The sequence below is a fragment of the Trichomycterus rosablanca genome, chromosome 5 (assembly GCF_030014385.1).
Source record: "Trichomycterus rosablanca isolate fTriRos1 chromosome 5, fTriRos1.hap1, whole genome shotgun sequence".
In the NCBI taxonomy this organism is placed as follows: domain Eukaryota; kingdom Metazoa; phylum Chordata; class Actinopteri; order Siluriformes; family Trichomycteridae; genus Trichomycterus; species Trichomycterus rosablanca.
In genome coordinates, this window is record NC_085992.1 from 22,345,483 (window position 1) to 22,358,703 (window position 13,221).

A 13,221-nucleotide genomic window follows, 5' to 3' on the forward strand; every position below is an offset into this window, starting at 1 on the left:
GGTACAGAGGATACCAAGTGATTTAGTGTTTCAGCTTTTATTTTGTCTCATTCTTCCTGCACGTCTTAAGATGTGCAACAGTACAGGTCGTCGTTGTTGCATTTTTTCATTTTAAAATTCTCCACACATTCTCTATTGGGGACAGGTCAGGACTGCAGGCAGGCCAGTCCAGTACCCGTACCCTCTTCTTCCACAGCCATGCCTTTGTACTGTGTGCAGCATGTGGTTTTGCATTGTCTTGTTGAAAAATGCATGAACATCCCTGGACAAGATGACGCCTTGAAGGCAGCATATGTTGCTCTAAGATCTCAATGTACTTTTCTGCATTAATGCTGCCATCACAGAAGTGTAAATGACCTTTGCCAAGGGCACTGACACGACCCCATACCATGACAGACCCTGGCTTTTGGACGTTGCTGATAACAGTCTGGATGGTCCTCTTTGTCTTTGGTCTGGAGCACACAGCGTCCATTTTTTCCAAAAAAGACCAGGAATGCTGATTCATCTGACCACAGTACACGTTTTCACTGTGTGATGGTTCATCCTAGATGCCTTAGAAAAGTCGACACCACTTCTGGACATGGTTAACATAAAGCTTCTTTTTTGCACAGTAAAGTTTTAAGTGCCATTTGTGCATGTAACTCTGTATTGTAGTGCTGGACAAAGGTTTGCCAAAGTAATCCCTTGCCCATGTGGTGTATAAGCTATTGTTGAGTGGCGGTTCTTGATGCAGTGCCGTCTGAGGGATCGAAGATCACGGGCATTCAAGCACTAAAATTCCTCCTGATTCCTTGAATCGTTTAATGATATTATGCACTGTAGAGGGAGAAATATGCAAATCCCTTCCAATCTTTCTTTGAGGTTCATTGTTTTTAAACATTTGTTGACAAACTGAGGATCCTCTGGCCAACATTGCTCATCAAAGACTCAGCCTTTCCTGGATGCTGCTTTTGTACCAAACCATGATTATAATCACCTGTTGACATCACCTGTTTGGAATCACAGACCTGAAATGCAGGAATGGAGGTATATTAACAAATTAAATGAAGTTGAGCAGATAAAACATAAAATGTATTGGGTTCAAACTGTCTGCAATCTAATAAGTCAAAGTAAATGTGAGGAACACTGCATTTTTTTTTTATTTGCATTTTCCATACTGTCCCAACTTTTTCTGATTTGGGGTTGTACAATGTTGAGGTAGCTGCCACTGATTTCTATTTATTTTTGCTTCTTTGCTGTGAAAAACATTAAGATTCATACTTTTATACTTTCTCTTAAAAGAGTCGAGTAGATGCATTCTAAATGCCAAATTTGGACTAGTAGTGATGATTGACATTTATCATATAAAGCATAAAGTCATGCAGACATTAAACAGAATAATTAGTTTGATATATTGCCATAAATGGGCTTGGTGGTTAATGGTCGGTCACAGACTAATAATTACTAGTAAAGTTCTTCCTTTTTGTTTATGCCAAAAAAATGAGATTTATAAATGAGCGGTTATTGTTTTTGTTAGGTCATGTAGAAAAGAATGTGTACGTATTTAGCATGAAAGAACAGAAAACATTTCTAAAAGTACAGACAAAAATGTTCTGTGCATCAGTGGGTTTGAAAAGTCGTTGCAGGATGTAGGTTGTAGGTTTTTTTTTCATGTTGATTTGACCCGTCTCAGCAGTGACTGGCAGGCAGACAAAGTCTGTCATAACTTGCAGTGTTTGTGAATCCTCCTCGCTGGGCCGCCAGTCCGGCTCGGCATGTTGTTTTTGGACAGGGAAAGCTGACTATTTAAGGCCCACTTTTAGGTGCCAAAGCAGAGCTGGTCTTGCTCTTGAGCTACATCACTCCCCTGCAGTGGACTCATACAGGCCTGAAATAAAACACCAGTGTTGATCGTTTTAGCCATAGTCTGCAGTTCTGTGTTGCAGCTTTTTTTGTGAGATTGAAGTGCACTTTGAGTTGTTAATTTGTCTAATAGAAGTATTTTAAATACAATTATTACTAAATCATTTAACTATTCTGCTTCAAGTTAATGGAAAGTCTTGCTGCAGATCAATATAACTGCCACCTTAAAATGAAGCACCATGCTGTCCATACATAAAACGTTTGCGAGTAGTACTCTCTGCTGTAACTATGTGGTCAGAGTGAGGTTTTTGTCCGGCAGCGTTTATTGAAAGCATATGTGGAGATTGTCAAGTCGGCTCATTCTGACCTATTGAGTAAGAGAGCAGGCGCCATGCAAAAGATGTCTGACCAGCTGGGATCAGCAGTTTTAATAAACTCCTGACTATTTATAGCTTTTACAAAAAAGTGAGTCAGAGTTTTGTGTTTATTACTTATGTGATCTGCTTGATTTACTTTTTATGCATTGTTTCTCATTTCTTTCCAGTCTAGTCATATCCAATTACCTGATTGCATTTCACTACCTCTACTGCTTCTGACCCTTACTCCTGACCAGAGGTGGAAAGAGTACTAAAATATTGTACTCAAGTAAAACTACTATTACTTTAATGATTTTTTACTTAAGTACGAGTAAAATTACTATTCTAAAAATCTACTCAAGTAAAAAGTAACTTATTTAAAATGTACTCAGAGTAAACGTTACTTAGTTACTTTTTTAAAAGAAGGAGGGACATCATTTTCCAACAGAAGTTGATAGATGAATGATACAGCAGACTACACACAGCTCACCAGCCATGCTGCATATTAGCAGTTCATGTGTGAATTTAACCAGTCTACACACCTAACAGACTGCAATTGCTGTTATCAATTCAAAACAGCATTATTTCTGTTTATCCTCAATAAATCGCTGTTTAAACTAACTTGGTTCAGGTCAATAGTGCCAACTAGGGTTGCCAACTTTCAGAACGGGGAAGGGGGGCGGGGGGGCAGGCCTTTAGGGTTGCACTTATAAAAAATATAACTGGTCTTACACCGTCATAGGAACATGATCAAAAACAAACCAGCAGAATCTCACAATCACATTTATGCTGTCCATTTTACTTAGATAAATACTGAAATAAATGAACATAAAAAAAATCACAATATTTCATAATGCTTTGCTATCGTTGCAAAATGAAAGCATACCGTAAACAGCAGAACCGCGACCCAGATCAGTCACACAGCAGCAGCAGAAAATCATAACCACTTATCTGCTTACCTGATCTATATCCATGTGTTGTTCCATTAGGGATATAATCCACTTTATGTAAGACCATCTTGTATGTTTCCAGAATATATAAATCCATACCCAACTGTTTTATCCACCTAACTAATGAAAACCATTGTAGATCATTTATTCTCTCCGCTTTCCCGGTAAAAAGCTTAAATTGGTGATTCGTTCACCAAACTGTCATTTATACAACAACCAATGAAGAAAGAGATTGAAATTCCGCTCAGAATGTGAATTCTGAAGCTCTGATTGGTTTATACATCTGAATCTCTTCACCAAATGAACCGATTCATGGAGTTGTTTATGCACAACATCGTAATGAAACAGAGTGAGTCGTTTCTGACTCGTTAACTCAGTGATTCAGTTTGCAAGCCCTACTCTAAAGCACACAATTGCGTAAATGCTCAGCGGGCCGGATCAAACAGCCTAACGGGCCGGTTTAATGTCGAGTTTTTTAAAATGTAGCTGATTACAATTCTTAATACAAAACATACTTAAGTAAAAGTAAAATTACAGGTTGTAAAATCTACTTTAAAAAGTACAAGTACACAAAAAAAACTGACCGAGGAGGCCCGTAGCTAACACACTCCCCCTTCCACACGTGTGCAGTAGACGACCACTTCTTTTTCCCCTGCATTAGGCGAGTTCATATTGAGATCTGTATCATGTATGGAGAGTCATGCGCACAATGTCTGTTATCCTACGTCTTTGTGCAGGCGCCATCGATCAGTCAGCAAAGGTTGTAAATGCAGCAGTCATGAGCAGAGCTAAGATTTGAAAAGTCTTGCAAGTTCGAGATGTTGGTTCTGGTGTGCTAACGTGTTTACCTCTGCGCTACATGAGCACCAATTTGATTTACTTAAGGTTAAAGTACAGTAGGACAGGGTCACAGCTGTTTTTCAAGGTTGAAAATAAGCCATCATACACTACAGACCTATCTAGATTTTTTTTAAAGGAGGTAATATTTATTACCATGAAAGGTCAGCAGATGGGAAACAAGCTAGTCGTTGCAAAGTTACTTACTTATTATATGGATCTTATTTTGTCCATTCATATCCAGGGCAATAGTTTAAACAGTTAGGGCTGACAAACATCACTCTCTTATTGTCACTGCACTTTGTTTATCAGCTACTGGTAAATGTTTACCACATTAAAGATGCTTTTTATAAAAAAAATTTAAAGCACTTGGGCCGTTTTCAGGTGGAGCGGCTCGGGTCCATTCTGTGTGGAGTTTGCATGTTCTCCCTGTCAGCGTGGGTTTCCTCCTGGTGCCCCGGTGTTCTCCCACAGTCCAAAGACATGCAGTCAGATGCTAAACATCAAAAAACACTGCAAGTTATGTCCTTTAAGTCTAATTATTTCATGTCATTTTCATTTTTCATTACCACTTTATCCTGGTCAGGGTCACTGGGGGTCTGCTTTCCCCAGAACCACTGGCTGCAGTGCAGTAAAACACCCTGGTCAAGACGTCAATCCATCATGGGGCCTTGCCCATCACCACCAAGACATAGCCAGTTATGCCCGGCAGGCTGATAGCACTGCTGTGGTTTTGAACCCTGATTCTCAGCAGCTAGAATAATATACCACTGCACCGCTCAAATGCCATATGTTAAATTATTTTAAGTAATATCTAGTTGCATAGTGGCGCCACAGGTAGCTCTAGCAACCCTGAAACATTTCCAAAAAAATATGTGTAGGGGGTTTGGCTGCTCTAAAATGTTTCCAGGTGTAAATGTGGCAGTAAGTGTAATAAACTTATGCGATTTCCAGGCTGTATTCCAACCTTACACCCAGTGTTTCTAAGATTGCCCCCAGAGCCACTGCAACACTAACCAGGATAACAGAGTTACCAAAGATAAAAGAATGAAGGAATGAATAAACCTGTTCTACTTCCAGGTTTTGCTTAGCTTTTTTCAAATGTAGGCTTAGATTGAAAGGGACACCATCTTATTACCCAGAGTTGAGTGTGAACACATCAGGGAGTGTGTTTGAATTGAGAGCCAGCCAACGATTTCTCTATGAGTTCCTGTTTCTGCAGTTTCCTGCTGATGTACTCTCTTGCACACTGGAGCAGAGTTAGGTGTCCGACACCCCCTGCTTGACCCTTCTGTTCCAGAGAAAGTCTTACTTAACATCCCCTTTGACCTTTGAAATAATTTAAATCACACAGTGCAGTGTCGGTGAACCTCCGGCGCTGCTGAATAAGCGAGTCTGGTGCCCCTCGATGGGGGCTGTAAATTAGTAAAAGAATGGACGAGGCAACAGAGAGGATAGTTTATATACAGAGCGGATGTTTGGATTATTCATAGAGCCTGACACTCTTGACAGCTCTGCTCAGTGTTATTTACATTCTTAATTGGGGAGTTAAAAGCCTTCTTTCCTCCCTGTTTACTCGCACTGTTTGACATTTCATCATTTACATCTTTATTCCTTTTATAATGTATGGTCTTCAATTTGAAGTCAGAATTTACACTGTTGCCATGTTTTAATGGTCCATATATTCAGAAAGTCAAACATCCTTGTTTTTTGTTTGTTTCTTTTATTATAAGCATAATGTTTTCATAAATCTGTTTAACTGAACATTGTTGGTTCGCACACACTAACATAGGCATATGTGATATTTTTCTTTGGCTTTTTAATTTAAAGGCAAATTGTTATTAAGGATTTATGGTTGGCATGGTTGTTGGTACACAGATTATTCAGGCTCATTTTAGTGTTTATATATTTTGGAAATTTTTACACACAGCACTCAAAAAATCTAGTAAGTGGAGGTGGGGGTGTGTTTGGTAGGATTACAGTTTGTTGGAAATGGCATGAATCCATGTCTTGTGTCAACAATTCAGGCTGGTGATGGTGGTTTCTTGGCACACATTGGACCCCCTAATACCAAACGGGCATTGTATGAATTGCAAAGCCCATCTGAATATTGTTTTTGATTATATGCATCTATATATCTTCACTTTTTTCTTTCTTATTTTGGTTCATTTCCGTTTTATAATGCCCAGTGTCACAAAGCAAACAACAAATAAGCACATGGCGAATAAAGGATCTCACTATGATAACATTTTAATTTAAAGCTCAATGGCAGGTAAAGTCCTCAATTTTACAATAATAAGAGCTACATGTTAGAATCTACACCTTTATAGCAACAATACTGTTTATTTAGTTTCCCCAGCAACAAGTATTATGCACAATCATAATCCATGCTATTGTTAGGGCTATTTAGTGTGGTGGCTTGCTCTTCTATTAAATTATTAACGTTACGTGTTAAAGTGAATTGTTGAATTCCATTGCAGACTTTTTTAAATTTAGCCCTGATATGGTCAGAATATCTCACAAGTATGCAGTTTGTTTGAACAAAACATTTAAACAAGACAAAATAAAATTATATTGCCAAATGAATAAAAAAAAAAAAGACTGGGGTTTTCCATGGCTTTTTTGGGTCATTATGCCATGACAACTATAAACCACTTTTATAGTTCTCTATAGTAATATAAGAGACAATCTACTGTAGATTGGCTAAACTAAAATTTGGTCTTGCCTGAAACTCATTTGTCATTAAAAAAAGAACCATTTTGTAACATGCAGTAAATCAAATACTGTAATTTATTAATTCTTTTGATCAATTATTTAACTGACAGTACAAAAAAATTACTTAAATATTTTGGCGGACTAACATCACTGCATTTTGAAAATACCCTTAAAAAGTTATGCATAATAAAAGTGAAATGTTTATAGAACATTCAAGTTCAACATTTTGAAACACTTCACAAAAAACTTCAGAAAACCGTTCTTACTTAACAGTTTTGAAGCTGCACCTAGAAATGCAACTTAAACCTCTAATAATTAAATAGAAAGCCACACATCGATTTTTTGCAGAAACACAGCCGATTGTCTCATGTCAAAGACCATCTAGTGTGTTATCGCCGAACAGTGCAAAAACTTGTTTTGTTCACACTGCACGTAAAATAACATCAAACTATTACACTCGTGTGAAAAAATATTTAGCCATTTTCCCTTTCTGCTTTTAATACATTCATATGTGACATGTGAGTTCATTCAGTCAGTCTGAAAAGTCTTTTTTTTCCTCCTTCTTACCGCACCATTCCTTTTTCCCTTCTTTTCCTCTCAGGCTTCTTTCTTGCTAAATCCCATGAGTGAATGTGGGTTTCAACAGGATTTTGGTGGTGGAATTGGCAGAAAATGAAATAAAAATGATGGGGACTTAGTTGCACCCCTAACACAGCCCTTCAAAAACACCCTCTTGTCCTTCTCAGATGGCCTCCGGATGACTGTATTGCATACAAAGCGTCACAGCGATGGCGTGGTGGAGGTGTAGTCATTCTAGTGCAAAGTGGGGCAAAGCTGAGTGCTGTGTTCTTTGGATGAGATGAGTGTAGAAAGCGGCTTGCTTTTTTTTAGATGCTTCTTTTTAGTGGAAGGATGATTTGTGTGTTTCTTTTAGGTCATGACAACTCTGGAGCCACATTTTTATTAATTCCAGACGGTTAAACTGGTGCCACTTTTCTTGAGAACCACTGCTAAAAAAGGGGTGCTAGCAAGTTTTTGAACTGTTTTACTTTACTTGAGTGTTATTTAGCTCTGCTTAAGTAGAACTTTGAGCAGCAGTAAGTCCAGCTGATAATTTGTTACTCTTAAAAAGAAATAAAACTCATAAACAAAATGCATATTTTCAATACATTTTATTTCATTAGAATATTAATAAATAACATATTCAATGTGTTTTCCACTATTTGTGATGCAATATGTATGTGTGTATATTTTAGTAAACATATAGTTAGGTGTAGTGATATCCAGAATCCAGAATTTAAGGACACCCTGTAGATTTATAAGGTTTTATACAATAAAACAATACTGGTTCATGAGTAGGCCGACACAGTGCCTTGGTGGGCATCACTGTCACCTCACAGTTCCCAGGTGGAGTGACCCGGGTCCATTCTGTGTGGAGTTTGCATGTTCTCTCCGTGTCCGTGTGGGTTCCTCTGGGTGCCCCGGTGTTCTCCCGCAGTCCAAAGACATGCAGTCAGATACTAAGGTGCCCCTTGGTGTGTGTGTGTGCTTGCCCTGTGATGGACTGGCCACCTGTCCGGGTGTTTCCTGCCTTTCATCCAGTGAATTGGACTCACCGCAACGCTGAAAAGGTTAAAGCAGTGGTAAAACGGACAATGAATGAATGAATGAAGGAATGAATAAATGATTCTTGAGTAAATGATGTAGACTCATTTATTGATGAAGCAGGCATGACTTGTAGTAATGGTCAGTCTGTTGTCAGTGCTGCTGATTGCTTTTGTAATCATTCACATAATCATAACATATTTTCTTTTTGGCCAGTTACTGGGTACCTAATGAGAACCAAAAGAATGATTCCTTTAAAATTGGGATTTTCTTTCAATAAGGGGTTTAAATCAGTGCAATTTTGAGGGGGTTTGCATAGTTATTAACTTATACTTACAATTTGTTAAACTAGTTAAACTGATAGCTGATCAGTTTTATGTTTTTTTGGATTTGGTTTGAAAGCTGTTTGTAATTAAAAACATCTGTAAAACAAAATAGCAGTTAAGAAGACATATGTAAATAGATATTTTGTATGTGAATAGATATTTTTTTTAATGCGGAAATGGTATATAGTAAATTCTAAAAGTATTCAGACCATTTGGCTTTTTGTGCAATTTGTGTTGTAGATGTAATTTTAAATGAGTACAACTGCCCTTTTTAACAAATAAATGTACACATGATCACATATAATGCTGAACTGAAAATGTTTTATAGTTTTTTTTATAATGAATAGAAAAAATCTAACAAATCAAAATCTTTTAAAGGTATTCAGCCCCTTTATTAAATTCTTTCTATAAGCCCCTTTGTCAGTAATTACAGCTGAAAGTCCTTATGGACATGTCTCTATGACCTTTGCACATGTGGATACAGGCAGTTTATCCCACTCTTCATGGCAGATCCTCTCTAGCTTTGTCAGATTTAATGCTGCTATTTTCAGGTCTCTCTACAGATGTTCAATAGGGTTTAGGTGTGGGCTTTGTATAGGCCACTTAGGGACGTTCAGAGACTTGGCCTAAAGCCACTCCATTGTTGTTCAGGAGGTTTTCCTAGAGGATATTCCTGTATTATGCTGTGTATATCTGTCCCTCAATGCTTACCAGTCAACATGTCTCTGTTACTGAGAAACTCTTGCTTCATGTGATGCTGCCACCACCATGTTTTACCGTAGGGATGGTAGGTACTTCCAGTTTGATGTGCAGTGCTTGTTTTTTGCCTCACATAGTGCTTGCTTTTATGTGCAAGAGTTTGAATTCTATCTCATCAGATCAGAGAATCTTTTCCTCATGTTGCCTGAGTTTTTTACATGCCATGTTTGTTCCACAGGTTCTCTCATCTTTGTACAGAATATTTTGAGCTCTTAGAGTGACTGTTGGGTTCCTTCTTACCTCACTAACCAAGGCCCTTCTTGCCCGAATTCCCTATATGGTTGGATAAGGTTCAGTCTTATGTTAAGATTTTTCCATTTCAGAGTTATTGAGGCCACTGTGGTCCTGGGGACACGCAGAGCTTTAGATTTTAGTATTATTGCCTTGGTCTATGCCTCAACAATTTGATCGTGGGGATCCACAGCCAGTTCCTTGGTATTCATGGCTTGTTTTTTGTACTGACAATGCAGTGTAAAATGTGGTCTTTCCAACCTGTGTTCAATAATTGCAAAAGGTGGACTCTAGTTGAGTTCTAGGCTTATCTTAAGGATAATTAAAGCAAACAGGCTCCAGAGTACTTGCTAAATACTCTTCAAATGTTAAAAATAAACTGTTTAAAAGCTATATAATTGTATATTTACATATTTTGTCTTCCTTTCCTATGTTTTTCTATCTGTGTGTCTGTGTAGGTGATGCTTGTGCTCTTAAAGATCTGGGCAAGGTTCTGGTGCTGCACAGGAAGACGGTCATGCCCTACGCTGCCTATGCTCGTAAGCGAAAGGGCTCCAGTGATGAGAAACAGGTGGAGCAGTATGCACGGCTGGTGGGTCAGACCTGTGCAGAGAGGATTCTACTCTTTCGATCCTAGACTACTATCTCACCAGTCTGCTTAGTTTCACCGTCTAAAAATGTGTCTAGTCATATTAATTTGGCTTTCATTACACAGTCAATTTCTTCATTTCTGTGTGCATTTGTTCCATGTTCTTTGTTTTGATTTTTACACGTCTGGTAAAGATTCACTTGCTTCTCAGCACAGTTTAGGCAGAGTTGCTTAAAGAAGCTTATATGAAGAAGCCATCTTGCTTAAAAGCCTTACTGCTTTTCTTTTTAAATAGCCTTCACATTCTTCATAATACTGTTGCCCACTTTTTCAATGTATGGCCATGTAATCAACGTAATGCTAATATTTATATAGTGACTCAACATAATGAAAGGATTGTTTCTAATGCAGCACTGATGATGCAAAAACTTTTTCTTTTTTTTTTCTGTTGAAATTTGATGTCTGTGTTGCACGTAAATGTCTTGGGACTGTATTCACATGTGAGACAGTGTTGCACCAAGACAAGGTCTGGTTAAGAATGTCAGCAATGGTTTGTTAACAATGAGTTACCCAGTGCACCAAAGATGAACAGTTAAAGAAGCATGATTGATGAATTTCGGAAAGATGTGAATGGCTGCAATACCTGAAAAAAATGAAATAGTGCTTGAAATATGGCCACATATATTATGCCTTAATGTAATTAAATATTTGGAGCACTCAGCTCCTAAATACAAAAAAAGTCTTGTCCATAATTTAAAGTTGACCAGCAACAACTGTATAAACCAATTCCTTATTTGGTTAAACTTAGTAGTTATAGTGCTTTTATAGTGCTTTGCAATTGTAATTGTGTGTTGAAACTATAAATAAAATGTTAAGACTGAGTCACTTGATAGCTTCTTTCTGTGAATATGTTAAAGACGAGCAACAAAAACTGCCAGTAGACCTCATCACATTATATAGCCACTGGGCATCGGACCATAAGCATGAGCCATTCCAAAACCATGGTGCACCCCAACCCTGTTTAAACATCATTAAAAGTTGATTGAAAGTTCTGGAGCACCAACAGTATACACCGACACATAACATTATGACCACCCCTGTTTCCCTGTTTCTACACTCACTGTCCATTTTATCAGCTCCACTTACCATATAGGAGCACTTTGTAGTTCTACAATTACTGACTGTAGTCCATCTGTTTCTCTGCATGCTTTGTTAGCCCCCTTTCACCCTGTTCTTCAGTGGTCAGGACTCTCCCAGGACCACTACAGAGTAGGTATTATTTGGGTGGTGGGTCATTCTCGGCACTGCAGTGACACTGACATGGTGATGGTGTGTTAGTGTGTGTTGTGCTGGTGTGAGTGGATAAGACAGCAATGCTGATGCAGTTTTTAAACACCTCACTGTCACTGCTGGACTGAGAATAGTCCACCAACCAAAAATATCCAGCAAACAGCGCCCTGTGGGCAGCATCCTGTGACCACTTATAAAGGTCTAGAAGATGACAAACTCAAACAGCAGCAATAGATGAGCAATCGTCTCTGACTTTACATCTACAAGGTGGACCAACTAGGTAGGCGTGTCTAATAGAGTGGACAGTGAGTGGACACGGTATTTCAAAACTCCTGCAGTGCTGCTGTGTCTGATCCACTCATACCAGCACAACACACACTAACACACCACCACCATGTCATTGTCACTGCAGTGCTGAGAATCATCCACCACCTAAATAATACCTGCTCTGTGGTGGTCCTGACTGTTGAAGAACAGGGTGAAAGCAGACTAAGAACGTATGTAGAGAAACAGATGGACTACAGTCAATAATTGTAGAACTTCAAAGTGCTTCTATATGGTAAGTGGAGCTGATAAAATGGACAGTGAGTGTAGAAACAAGGAGGTGGTTTTAATGTTATGGCTGATCAGTGTATGTTTCCTTTTAAAGAATGATTTGTATTCAGGATGGTGTTTCAAAAAAAGCCCCCTTCCTTATTATGCTATTGATATTGGTATACTTTTACAGGTTTGGTTGCTTTTTCTATTCACTGTATATTACTTATTTTTGCATATAACATTTCTTTAGTTTATCACAATAAAATTCTGTTTCCAACACAGTCAGCTGTTTCAAATGTTTGATCAGGCAGATGAATGGGTAATTTAGTCATATATTTAGTCATTTCTAAATGAAACAGCTATAGCTTGTCATAATTCTATATGTTAAACCTTTATAATTTACACGTTAAAAAGAGAGGAGGACGGCCGCTCAGGTGGCGCAGCGGTATAACATGCTAGCACACCAGAGCTCTGATTTCCAATACATCATATTGAATTTCAGCTGTGCCATCTGGCTGGGAGGCTGCATGAACAACGATTGGCTGTTGTTCACAGGGTAGGATGAGCCGGACCGGGTTCCTCACAACTGAGCGAATTACGACCTCTGCTGGCTGGTTGATGGCGTTTGCACAGAGTCGAGGAATAATGCTGATCAGGGTGTGGCTCTCCGTACACAGAGCTGATTGGCATATAAACTCGCCTCATGCAGGTGAAAAAATGCAGTCGGCTACTGCACATGTCGGAGGGTGCGTGAGACAGTCTCGCTCTCCTCAGTCGGGGCGGGGGTCAGCAGTAGAGAGGAAGCATAATGCAATTGGGTAGAAATTGGACGCGCTTAAAATTGGGAGAAAAGGGGAAAATGCATAAAAAAAAAGAGGATGACCACACAAACAAAAAATGACACATTTCACACAAATTTGCTGCACAAGCCTGATATAATATGATATTGAAATACAGTGGAGCCAAATAAGTATTCATCCACTCTTATTTTCAAGTAAACACCACATGAAAGAAACACCACAAAACCAAAGTGAACACCTCTGGCTGAACAAGTGCTTTAATAATCCTTAAGTGGAAGTTCATGGAACCACAGATGTTGTGTGGAAAAGTGCACCACACAAGTTTTTACTGCGTGCTTTTAGGCTAATGCCAAGGAAGGAAAAACGAGTGCTTGCATGGCAATC

The 13,221-nt window shown here is 38.7% G+C and overlaps 1 protein-coding gene across 4 annotated transcripts in view; it reads left to right on the top strand.

Moving 5' to 3' along the window:
* The window catches only part of LOC134314392 (arginyl-tRNA--protein transferase 1), a 130,865-nt gene extending 120,517 nt beyond the window's left edge, over positions 1–10,348 (top strand). For all 4 annotated transcript variants that reach the window (XM_062994976.1, XM_062994978.1, XM_062994979.1 and 1 more), the window contains one exon: positions 10,080–10,348. In XM_062994976.1, the coding sequence (XP_062851046.1) occupies positions 10,080–10,258 (179 nt within the window). In that variant the 3' untranslated portion in view covers positions 10,259–10,348. The remainder of the gene's footprint in view (positions 1–10,079) is intronic.
* Positions 10,349–13,221: the final 2,873 nt, after the last annotated feature.